Source organism: Gambusia affinis, linkage group LG05 (genome assembly GCF_019740435.1).
Source record: "Gambusia affinis linkage group LG05, SWU_Gaff_1.0, whole genome shotgun sequence".
Taxonomy (NCBI): domain Eukaryota; kingdom Metazoa; phylum Chordata; class Actinopteri; order Cyprinodontiformes; family Poeciliidae; genus Gambusia; species Gambusia affinis.
The window spans coordinates 31,032,714-31,045,511 of record NC_057872.1 but is presented as its reverse complement, the minus strand read 5'-3'; the positions used below and the strand labels follow the sequence as shown (position 1 = coordinate 31,045,511).

Below are 12,798 nucleotides of genomic sequence, written 5' to 3'. Positions count from 1 at the left end.
TGAATGATTTCTGATGTTTCACATCTGAATTTATTTCAATAGAATTACATGGAATTTGCACAGATTATTTGAGTCTTACTAAATATAATTTTTAAGATTATACAAAAAAATTATTTTATTTTGGTAGCCACCGGCGGAGAAGAGCGCTGCTTTTCCGGTGTTAACGTTCATCTTCCGGTTGAAAAAGATGGCGGCCCCCGACGAGTTGTTTTGCTGGGAAGGAGACTGGGGTTTACCGTCTGTCAGCACCGACTGCCTGGTGGTTCTGGTGAGGGTTCGGTCGCTGGTAGTCGGTATCGGTTCGCCGGCTGCCTGTTGGCGGTGTTTCTGGTTCCGAAAGGCGGGTTAAATCCTGCAGCCGAACCGCTGAATGAGGCTCTGGCACCTTAACCGGATTATTTAAACTGGTTTAAATAAACTGGTTTAATATAACGGTCAAACTGGCTTATTTTAAATGTAATTTAACTGTTTATTTTAACGAATAAACACATGGAAGCTGATCAAACAGCCGCAGTAGTTTGGAAATGAAGACCAGTTAATATGAAAATAACTCGATTAACTGCAGATCACGTGGTCTTTGGAACTTTTAAAAGTTTTAATAATAACAACGCTAATACTCAAAAGCTTGAATTTCCTAAACCTGGAACAATTTTTCCTCTTTTATTCGTTTTAGTCACTGGAACCAAAAGAAAATGAAAATCAACCTTGGAAGCCTGATTGTTGCATTTTTACCTGCTTTAATCATCGTTGGCTTCGATTGGTCGTAGTTTTGAAAACTGTAGAAAAAAACAGCAAATTTATTTATTGTTTATTTGTCATTTTATCCTAACAAAACGTACTGTATTCATCCTGAAGTATTCGGGATGATTTATATCCTAATATTATTTTCAGCATCTGGATGTTCATGAATGTTGTGTAATTCTGGATTACCAGCAGGGGGCAGCAAACTGCTGAAAAATGTTGGAAGTTTTAGTTTCTGAATATTTTCCCTTCATTTTCAGCATAAATTAAAAGCATTTAGCAGTTGTAGAAAGCTCCTTGTCAGTTCAGACGTCCAGTTTCTGGATGTTTCTGTGTTTCAGCTTTTGACCAGGAAGTGTTTCTGCTGCAGGTTGAACTCAGACAGTGATTGGTTAATAAATTAACTTCTCTGGAGTCTGATTGGTTCGTCTGCTTTAAGTAAACACTGCAGCTATAAGAACCAGCAGAACTTCAAAATCGTTTTCTTACATCAGACTGACAGATCAGATGATGACGACCACCCAGAATGCTTTGCACCTGCAGACGGCTGAGGGATTAAACCTGATCCAAACATGTTAGTATTGGCTTCACATCAGTCAGCGGAGCAGCAGTGCATGCTGGGTAATGACGCTGATGGGAAACCCGTTACTGAGTCACAGCTGGAGGAGGCAGGGCTTCAGCCCACCGGGGCGGTCACCAGGCGCCCCCTGCTGGACGGACGCTGTGATGTCCCACCCTGTCGGAGCACTTCAACGTTACGTAATGAACACATCCAGCTGAGTTTTACTGCAGGAGCTTCTCAGCAGCAAACTGACTTTACCTCCTGCCTGGTGATGCTGAAACAGAACCAGAACCCAGAGCAGGAGCAGCAGAACCTCTGATCCATATGCAGCTCCAGTTCCCTCACATCCAGCTGGTGGAATAAATGTCTTCATAGATTTATGAGGAAATTCCTCCTCATTTTTTCTGGTTGTAAAACCCAGTGAGGCTCTCGACTAGCAGCCGGTCGTTCTTATGCAGGTTTTACTTCCAGAAGCTCTGAGTCACGTTTTACTGCAAGTGTCTGTCTGAAAGCTGCTTTTGGTCCCGTCAGATTGACCTGCAGAGGAACCGAAAGGCGCCGTTAAGCACAAACTGCCTGAAAGAGAACTCATGAACAAAAACAGTGATTTAATCAGCAGCAGATTCTGGGAACATTTTCCAGATGGTTGCATCATGTCTCAGGCAGTTTAACAGAAACCCACACATCCCTACATGGGGAGAGGTTTGTTCCTGCCGTCTGCAGAGATCATTTATTCTGGTTCCTGAAGCTGCTTCAGCTTCTGATTTCTGCTGCAGTTTAAATTAAAAATAGTTTCTGTCTGAATCTGAGAACAGCCGTTATCCATCCGCGGCTCTTCAAAAGATTTTCTTAGAAATATTAAATATCAACTTATATTTTTACATTTTTAAAATAATTTCAATTTTCACATATATAACAAATATTGATGAGTTTTATGACTTTAACTCTTAAAGAGTGACTAAACCCCCACATGTTCTTGTTTTTGCTGATAATCTGACTCTTCAGGCTTCCATCTTTGTTTACCTGCAAATTTTGACAATTTTGTTTAAATGGTAGTTTCTTTTTTTTAAAATGGTACTAGAGTTTTTGTTAGTCACGTTTTTGAAAACAAAAGTTGCTAGGTTTTTTGCTAGTTGCTAGATTTGGTAGTTGCTTTTTTGAAAATAAAAAATGTTAACTGGAGCAGAAGGTTAAACTGCTGGAGTAAAGATGTTTCTCTGACTCCTCCTGTTCTGCAGGCGTACGCTCAGTTCGCTGGCGCTCCGCTGAAGCTTAGAAAGATCTGCAACCCCTGGCGGAGTCCCGGCGGTGAGTCGGATCGTTGCAGCTCCGCTTCACTCCGACAGAAAAAGTCATCCAAAACTTCTCACGCTTTACTGCTTCCCATGGTTTCACCAGGCTCTCTTCCTGCTCTGAGGACCAATCAGAACGAGACTCTGTCCCGCCCCTCTGACATCATCATCCACCTCAGGAAACAGGTGAACGTCTAACCAGTGAGAGAAAATAACAATGATTTATTGTTTTATAATAAGTAGTTCAGGTAAATTTCACCTGGATTTACAGTTGTTGACATGACTTTTGCAACAATGACATTTTTTAAGATTTAAAACATAGAGAGAGACCAGATACCTTTAATGTGAAACTCTGGACTGATCCTGAAGTCCAACCAGTCGCTCATTTGCATCTTTTATTTTTAATCATAATTTGCAGAGATTTTATAAAAGGAACAAAATAACCTCATTACAATAACATAAAACTTTACCAAGTATTTTGTCTACTTCCTAGTGCAAATATCTACACTTGAAAAAACAAACAAGTAACATTCAGCAAGATAAAGGAGCTTGTTTTATGTCAATAATCCTTTAATATCAATTTTTAAAAAAGTCTTCTAACAGGACATTTTTCCTGACTTTAAGTGGAAATCTGCCAGTGAAACTGGTGCTTTTTATCTGTAGTAACACTTGGAGTTTTTTTCCTCTACGGTTATCAGCCAAACCTCTGGCTTCAGCTGGGACCAGCAACAGCTGGAAGGCATTACCCAGCATGCTCTGGGGCGCGCTCGCTGCGGTAGGTTGTCCAGAAACCTCAGGAGCTGCAGGAGGAGCAAACTGCGGTCTTCACGCTCGGCTGCAGCTTTTAAACCCCGTCAGTCACGTTCCTGCTGCTCGTTTGTCTCCGTCATCATGGTTTCCATCATGGCTCCTGACCTCTTCTTCATCCCAGCGCTTGTCTTTGGTGGTTCTTTCTCCTCGTCTGGTTCTTCTCACCTCGGTTTCAGAATAACTTCATGTCCTCACGGTAGTGAAGGAACATGGAAATGGGTCCAACCAGAATCTGCAGACCTATAAACTCTCCAACACTCAGTAAGAGACACATGCAGAGCTTCAGACTGGACCAGAACCAGAACTGTGCTCCTGTTTGAGTGAAGCTGCAGCAATCACAGCTGAACTTCTCCAGAACCTTCTGCTCCTGTCTGTCTCCTTTTGTTTACATCAGAATCAGAAAAAAATATGTTTTTAATCTTAATGGGTTTTATTTATTCTGGGAATATATCAATCAATCAAATTTTATTTGTATGGCACATTTCAGCAGCAAGGCATTTCAAAGTGCTTTACATCAAATCACACACAAAAACACAATGCAACATAGAATCAACAATCAAAACAGAATATAAAGGTTAAGAAGAAGAAGAAGAATGAGGGTCAGACTGTTTTTCATTTATTATTAAAGGTTCTGCCTTTAAATAAACCTCAGCGTGAATCCAACAAGTAACAAACTAATCAAATTGTCAATAAATTAACAGAAGTAAAAAGTTGTCAACATGTATTGAATTTATCTGTAATATCGAGTCACACCACAGGGTGGCAGTGCATCTTTTACCCCACTTTGCCGTCCTCATAAATGAAGAAGTGGACAAGCACCTTTTATTAGTTTTAGGTTAATAACGTCCAACAAATACACGGAAGAGATTCTTCTAAAGCTTTTATCATACAGTATTTGGCATTCCACCAACCAGTTTATGTAGATAATGTTTGGAGAGTGAAATAACCGTTCTACCGCGTTAGCATTTCATGCTACTCATCCTGCTAGGCGCTAGCTTAGCAGGGGACTGCTAGTGTATTTTGGGTTGATTGTGCTATATTTCATGTTTTATGTTTATATGTAATAATAATAATAATAAAGTTTGTTGAACATTTTGTAAGTTATACTGCATTAACTGTTTTGTAAACATTTTTAGAGCTTCATTAATTATTTTGTGACCATTTTTGATTACCCACCCAAAATAAAAAAAACAAACGGTGGAAGCAGAAAAATCCAAGATGGAGAATGTAATGCCGAAGTGTTAATAAGTATAAGTTAGGTTGTTGGTTTGGATGTTTGTCCGTAATCATGGCTAAAGGTGAAAAATAATAAGTGCCTTTTTTGTTTTGTGTAAAAAAGGTTTGGTGATTTGTACTTTTAAATGAGCTAAAATGCTTTTTATTTTATTAAGCGTTTGCAGTGTTGCTTTGTATATTTCAGTTAGAGGCTATTCTAAAATAAATCAGGAAAAACTTTATTAAAAAGGTGAAAGTTTACAGCTTAGACATTTCAGATTATAGCTTAAGCAATTTAGCATCTGCAGTGTCTGAAAACCCTCCCGGTTTGTGTTTCCTCAGAAATTCAATGCAGACTTCGACCTGTCGGCTAAAGAAGGTGCTGACAGTCTGGCCTTCATCTCTCTGCTGGAGGAGAAACTCATGCCGGCGCTGGTAAGACGGATGGTTTCCCCCCGAACCTCTGCGTCCCGTCCTGAACCCGCTCACCAGCCTGCGGGTCGGACTTCCTCCCTTAGATCTACACCTTCTGGGTGGAGCCGAAGAACTACGTGGAGGTGACCCGACGCTGGTACGCCGAGCACATGATGTTCCCCCTGAACTTCTTCCTGCCAGGCCGGATGCAGAGCCGGCAGATGGAGAAGCTGCGGCTGCTGAGGGGAGACGAGCAACTGGAGGCTGGGGAGGAGCTGGAGAAGGAGGTGAGACCAAGCTGGAGCTTCCCGGCAGCTTAAAGAGCCGGTATCATGTAAAATCCACCAACAAAGCTATTCTCTCATCGTAAACAAACCAGGAGTGTTGCCTTGATTCTTTACTGCCTGTTTAATCTCCATGGCAACCATTCAGCTGTGCAAAATGCCTGGGTGGACGTAGCTCCACCTTTGAAGTTGAAGCTCCTCCCCTACTCAGCTCCTTAAGACTAGCCAGCAGCAATTAGCAAACATTTGGTGGAACTGCTGAGCTCATTAGAGGAGCTGCTGCTCAGAGCAACACTGGTAAAAACATAGAAGAGCCATGTTGGGAGGACTTCCTGAAGGCGGAGCTTCAGAAAGAGCAGAAGTTCTTAAAGAAACAGAGGCCCAATTTCAAGACATTAAATTTCTTTCAAGTTCTATCTTTATATATATATATATATATATATATATATATATATATATATATATATATATATATATATATATACATACATATATGTATGTATATATATATATATATATAACTAAAGGTAACACAGTTACCTGATTGTGCTGTAAAACTGCACTATGTGTTATATAAAACAGTGGTCCCCAACCACTGGGCCGGTACCGAATTGGTACCGGGCCGCGCAAGAAATAATTAAATATGTCCATTCTATGTATTGAGTCTGGAGGAGCTTTTATTTGGAAAATCCTAAACCGGATGTTGTCAGTTATGTCTTGCGCGCCAACATGCAGCAGAATGAGTAAGAAACAACGTCGGTCTCGATCCTTACAATGTGCACACACACACACACACACACACACACACACACACACACACACACACACACCCTAGTCTGCAGAAAATTTCGGAAGGGTTGACCGGTCCACTGTACTAAAAAGGTTGGGGACCACTGATATAAAATACATTATGCTGCCCCTTTAACTGATCTTATGGAGTCTAGATTCTGTAGCTGCAAAACAAGCCCTCATCATCATCCCTCCACCACCATGTTTGACAGCTGGCTGCTCTCTGCTTCTTTCCCTGCTGAATAAATCCTGTGGAAGTCGCAGTTTCTGTTTGAAGCTGGTGTAAAAATGAGCAGATAGATGAATGAGTGAATAAATCCTGATATTCATCCAAGCTCCTCTGGTTGGGATTTAATCTGTCAGTTTTTCCCATCTGGACACAGAGATTGCTTCCATGTGGTCAGAACAAATCCAGAGCGGTGGCAACCTTTGACAAAGGTCAGAGGTCGCTTTGTGTTCAGGGAAGCAGAAAATGAGGCTGTCAACATCTGGTTCTTTTCTCTAAACATCCCTCAGCATTTTCATCAAAACACAGAATAGGGCGTGCTGTGGTGGAGTAGAGGACAGCGCAGCCCACGTTTGGAGGCCTTCAGTCCTCGACACGGTCGTCGCGGGTTCGATTCCCGGACCCGGCGATGTTTGCCGCACGTCTTCCCCTTTCCTGTCAGCCTACTGTCGTATAAGGGACACTAGAGCCACAAAAGGGTTAAAAAAAATATATATATATTATTATATACTGAGTAAAAAAAAAATCAAGCAGTAGGATTTGAACTTTTTCTATGGATTTATCACTTCCGACATGATGGCGGCTCCGGCCCCTGCAGACGTGGAGCAATCCTCCCCCAATTTTGCAGGGAATTTGTCAGCAACTGACCAATCGGCTGTCGCAGTTTGTCAGAAAGTGTAAGTCCCTTATCTAGATGAACTGACTGTCGACACCATATTGTTCAATACTCCAGATTCTCACTTCCGGTGTAAATCATGTGGCTTTGAATGATTAAGTGACGCTGTTGCAAAGGGTCAATATTAGGCTATCCTCTTTGTCATAAATGTTGTTTTAACCTAAACAATGTAATTTATTATCTGGAAGTCATCTGGCCAATGACTCAAAGCTCCGTGCTGATGTCTAAGCATAAATTAACGCAAATCAGTCTGATTAAAATAGCAATACTAACGCCTGTGTTGATAACTACAGGGTAAAAGATCCGTCATACAACCTCAGTAAAATGCTTAGCTCCCCTTTAGCACCTGCAGGAAAATACTTCTGGAACCGCCCTGCTGATACTGTGAAAAATAAGTTTGTTGTTAAATAAAAAATCTGCAGAATGATTTTTTTATTTTTTTAATCTGATTAATCTGGTTTATTTTAATATAATCTCAGGTCAGCGTCATTCTCTCCATCTCCTTTGAGGTCAAAGGTCGGTCTAGTTTCTCTAAGGTTTTTTTCTCTGCGACTCAGAGCTCCTGTTCTATTCTTTCTGAATATTCCCTTCAAACGGTTCTGTTCCGGTTCTGGTGATGTTCGGAACCTCCTTGTATTTCCTGCTGCCAGAGGCATTTTGGACCCGGTGTTTTTATCGGAACCGAGATGTTTAAGGACCATGTTTTGGACCGTGTTTTCCAGCTGTACCGGGACGCCGCAGAGTGCATGAACCTCCTGTCGCAGAGGCTCGGCTCACACAAGTTCTTCTTCGGAGAATCGTAAGTTCTCAAGTTCTGCAGATTTTCCATCTCCGACCTCAGAGGGAAATTTAAAACGATTATTAAAGTGAATTATTCCAGACCAACAGCACTCATGTTGCCTGGAAATAATTTCTACAAAGTTTTATTATATATGTGTGTTATTACACCAAGCAGTCGATGTTTTGAGAGTGAAATAACCGCTCTGTTTTGTTAGCATTTTGATGCTAACATGCCAGTTGCCCCGCTAGCTTAGCAGCTAACAATTAGCTGCTAACTGCTAGTATATTTTGGGTTGGTTCTGCAATGTTTTAAGTTAATGCATAGGTAATAATAATAATAAACGTTACACTGCCTTTGTAAATTATGCCAGATTAATAGTTTTTATAAACTGTCTCTCCCTCTGGTTGTTTGTGACTTTTTTTGGTTACCCCAAAAATGTCCTAAAACTAAATTGACAATTATTCATTAAGAGATTTATAACATGGCCTACCAAAATGACAAATGATAACAAAAAATATTTTAATTACTGTAAATAAATATGTTACACTTTATTGATTTACATTTTAAGAATAATCCGTAAATATTTCTTCTGCAGATCGTCCAGTGACAATATCAGCCTTAAAACATTGTTGCTTTGGACGAGATTTGTCCGTAAGCATGGATTATAATGGCAATAATAATTGCCTTTTTGTTTAAGTGAGTTATTATAATGGTTTTTTATTTGTTTTAGCTGGTAGGCCAGATTTTATTTCAGTTGGAGGCCGTTCTTCAATAAATCATCACAAACTTTATTAAAAAAGGGACGTATGCAGCTCACACATTAACGCTGCCATTTCTGTTGGCCTGCAGGCCTTCGTCTCTGGACGCCTACGTCTTCGGCCACCTGGCTCCCATCCTGAAGTGCAGACTTCCCAACGGAAAGCTGCAGCAGCACCTGAAGTCCCTGGACAACCTGAGCGACTTCTGCTCCAACATCCTGCTGCTCTACTTCCCCAGAGACGGCCGAGGTGAGCAACATCTGGCAGCATCTGCAGGAAAACGCTGCACAAGTCACTTCTGGGCCCTAAAATTATGGAAGTTGGATTGAAATGACTTCATATAAACTGTCTGTAAACAGATGAGCTCAGTGACGGAGGAGGAGCAGGAGGGGAATCTGGTGCAGGAAAAACATGGAGTCACAGAGAGAAAATAACTTAAACCATTTATTGAAGTTTTAAAGTTTTACCTTTAGCATGAGAAATATTTTAAATATAAAAAAATTAAATGATCATAAAAATATTTTATAAATTAAACCTTTGAGTCTTATGTATCAATTAATTTAATTAATTGCTATGTAAATCAAAATTGAATATACAAATTAAATAAAAATGATGTATAATCAAAATTTTATGCAAATGTTAAATATTTCAAATATTTAAAAAATGAGGGCTGCACAGTGGCGCAGTTGGTAGAGCTGTTGCCTTGCAGCAAGAAGGTCCTGGGTTCGATTCCCGGCCCGGGGTCTTTCTGCATGGAGTTTGCATGTTCTCCCTGTGCATGGTGGGTTCTCTCCGGGTTCTCCGGCTTCCTCCCACAGTCCAAAAACATGACTGTCAGGTTAACTGGTTTCTCTAAATTCTCCCTAGGGGTGTGTGTGTGTGTGTGTGTGTGTGTGTGTGTGTGTGTGTGTGAATGGTTGTGTGTCCTGTGTTGCCCTGCGACAGAATGGTGACCTGTGCAGGGTGACCCTGTGACCCCGCCTCTCGCCCATTACGTAGCTGGAGAGGAACCAGCAACCCTCCCGACCCCATTAGGGACAAAGAGTGAACAGAAAATGGATGGATAGATTTAAAAAATGTTTATAAAGCTATATAAACATATTTAAATATTAATTGTAATAATAAAATGTTATTATACATTATATTATATATATGTTTAGTGAATGTTTTGCATTAATGAATTAAAACAAATTAAAAATATGTAAATGAAAAATATTTTAAATATCTAAAAAATATTCCAGATTTATTTCTTTTATTGAAAAGAATAAATAAGAACTTCAGTTACTGCTGGAATTGTTGTACAAATGAAGTGGAAAATATGAAATATTTCTAGAAGTTATTTTCTAACAGCATGAAGATGTTAGAGCTGTTTAAGTATTGATGTAAAGCCACAGCTGATGATCCTCCGGATTGATCATTTCTCTCCCGCAGAGCCGGCGGCTCAGAAAGCGCCGGCAGCGCCGGAGGCCGGAGACTACGACAACGTCCCCAACAAGCGCAGGAAGCAGTTTCTGTCGGCGCTGTTTGCGTTGGGCGCCATGCTGAGCTACGCCCTGCTGACCGGCATGGTGTCCATCCAACACGGCCACCAGGAGGCGCTGGAGGAGCCGCCGGACCCGGAGCACATCGGGGCCCACGAAGAAGAAGGAGACGGCTGAGGAAAACGAAGGACGATACGGGACTGAACAGCCAGAGCTTTTCCAGGTTCACCACCGCGGGAAACGGCCGGGAAGAGATCAAAACAGAAATAATTTATGAGTCTGCAACGGACAGGAAGTGGGTCAGGGTGCTAAACAGGAAATAAAGATATTCAACCCACTACAGCTTCATCTGAGCAATGTTTGAAAACATGAATTACTTCTTTTTAGGAAGATCTTCGGTTTGTCGGATTATATCTTTAATGTTTCTGCTGTTCACTAAACTAAAATCAGATTACAGCACAAATCTATAAATTAGAATTAAATTTTTAGAAATATTCAAATATTCAGCCATTTCTACAAACCTTAACGCTTCTGGTTTGAGAAATTAAAATGAAAACATTTCTGTAATCTGTTGCAGGAAAAAGTAAATTAAACTCAAGTTTGTTAACCGGAGTATAAAATTAAGTTTCATCTCAGTGCTGAAATATAAATTGCAATTATTCAAGTTTAGTACTTAAGCTAATAAGCTAAATTTTTCATTTAACTTCCAGGAGGTATATTTGTCATCTTTCTTAGATTGACACTGTTCTTTTAAAAAGCTTTGAAATTTTTATTATAAATTATAAATATATTTACAAAAATCCTGCTGGAAGATGAAGAGAAAATCAGACTGGAGGGCAAAAACAATGACTGGTGTGGAGCTAAATATTTACATTGCCGACTAAATATTTGGTTTGCAAGTGAAATATTTAAAGCTGAATATTTAATTTAAACTAAATATTTATCTTGGTAATTAAATATTTAGATTTAAACTAAATATTTAGCTAGCAAAGTTTGCTAGCTAAATATTTGGTTTAAGCTAAATAAGTAGTTTGCTACTTATTTAGCTTAAAACCAAATATTAAGGTTGCAAGTTATGTATTGAATTTACAAACTAAATATTTGGTTTGAAGCCAAATATGAAGTTAAGCATTGAGTTTGAAGCAAAAATATTTAGGTTGTAAATTAAATATTTAACTTGCTAGCTACACATTTAGTTTGTAGCTGAGTATTTAGGATGTCAACTAAATTTATATCTTGTTAACTAAACGTTTAGTTTGAAATTGACATTTATGAATGAATGAATGAATAACATGGTGAAAAGATTTCAGTTTTTGCCTGTAACTTTGCAAACGGCTCCATATTTTTTTATTCTGAGTTATAGTTTTACAGCAGACTGGATCGGTGAAGCCTCCTCCGTCCTGAGCCTCCAGCCGTCGGTCTGGACCGGATCTGGACCGGGTCTGGACCGGGTCTGGACCTCCTGAGGGACACCCAGCTGCACATGACGGCACCATACAGGAATCCTGGCCGGGTTCCTCGCTGCTAACGAGCTGATCTGGAAACAGTTTGGATGGAAATCCTCCTTTCATTCTGCTCACAGAGAAACTGGAGAAATCAGCAGAACCGACACAGAACCAACAGAACCGACAGAACCAGCTCAGTGAAGGGAAAAACTCCTGTTTCTCACTTTTCCTTTTGCTGCTCAGCAGGAAAACCAAGTCAGACGGTTGGATGAAGGAGTTTCCTCCCTCCTCCTCACCTGCTTTTAAATACGCGTTTCCATGGCAACGCTCCAGAATCCGAAACAAACAGCAGCAGAGCTGGAGGAGAAACTGTTGGGTTTGTTTCTGATCCTGGACATTTTCCTCCTGAAACTCATGTTTGCTGCTCCATGGATCAACATCCTCCAGAACCTCCCAACAAGTTTATAAAAAACATTTTTTCATCAGACAGTTTTAATAATAATAATAAAAATCTTAACGGTTTAAACATTTTGCTACAAAATCAAGTATGATCAATAGTTCTTCCAAAAATTGCTTTTTAAAATCTTTGTTAGCTTCTGTTAGCTTAACAACATCAGGCGTCATATTTTTGTCCAGGTTAATTTTTAGCTTAGGCTAGTAAAGATAACCTTTACTGCTTATCTTAGTGCATCTCATTTTCACTTAGTTTAAACCATTAGCTTAGCATCTGTTAGCCTACCTCAGTTTAGCTTTATTTGCTTAGTTTTATTTGATCTCATGCTAGCTTAGGTTAACTTTGCTCTATTAGCTTATATTAGCTTATCTTCTGTTAACGTACCTTAGTTTAACATATCTGTGTTGGCTTAATTTATTTCCTAGTTTAGATTAACTTGGCCAGTTTCAGTCTCCATATTTATCTTCCCTTTGATTAGTTTAATTAGATTAATTATCTTAGTTTATTTAATTTATCTTCGTATAATGTAACTTAATCTTATGTCATCCTAGTTTAATTTTGCTTGCCTTTATCTTGCCATCAGGGGCGGATCTACTGGGATGGCATGGGGTGGCAGTTGCCCATATATATTTATATATACATATATATATATATATATATATATATATATATATATATATATATATATATATATATATATATATATATATATATATATATATATAAATCCCCCCCCATTGCCACATATTTTTCTAGATCCGCCCCTGCTTGCCATTATTTTACCTCTGGTTCTCTTATCATAGTTTAACTTTACTTCAGATTATTCCTATTTTAGCATTGCTTAGCTTTAACTTTGTTTATCCTAGTCTT

At 39.5% G+C, this 12,798-nt stretch overlaps 1 protein-coding gene across 1 annotated transcript; it reads left to right on the top strand.

Annotated features, from left to right (window-relative positions):
- Positions 1 to 145: 145 nt before the first annotated feature.
- mtx1a (metaxin 1a) lies at positions 146 to 10,371 on the top strand. Its single transcript, XM_044117035.1, has 8 exons — positions 146 to 268; positions 2,542 to 2,611; positions 2,702 to 2,781; positions 4,963 to 5,055; positions 5,139 to 5,321; positions 7,732 to 7,808; positions 8,640 to 8,797; positions 9,980 to 10,371. Exons 1-8 carry the CDS (start codon positions 188 to 190, stop codon positions 10,204 to 10,206), a joined length of 969 nt encoding a protein of 322 aa, XP_043972970.1. The 5' UTR covers positions 146 to 187; the 3' UTR covers positions 10,207 to 10,371.
- The last annotated feature ends 2,427 nt before the right edge of the window (positions 10,372 to 12,798 follow it).

Bases quoted from the DNA above. Each gene is read 5' to 3' on its own strand.
- mtx1a (XM_044117035.1), top strand. From the start codon at position 188: ATGGCGGCCCCCGACGAGTTGTTTTGCTGGGAAGGAGACTGGGGTTTA. The intron at 5,322-7,731 runs GTGAGACCAAGC...CGTGTTTTCCAG, and splicing joins GGGAGGAGCTGGAGAAGGAG to CTGTACCGGGACGCCGCAGA. The intron at 8,798-9,979 runs GTGAGCAACATC...TCTCTCCCGCAG, and splicing joins CTTCCCCAGAGACGGCCGAG to AGCCGGCGGCTCAGAAAGCG.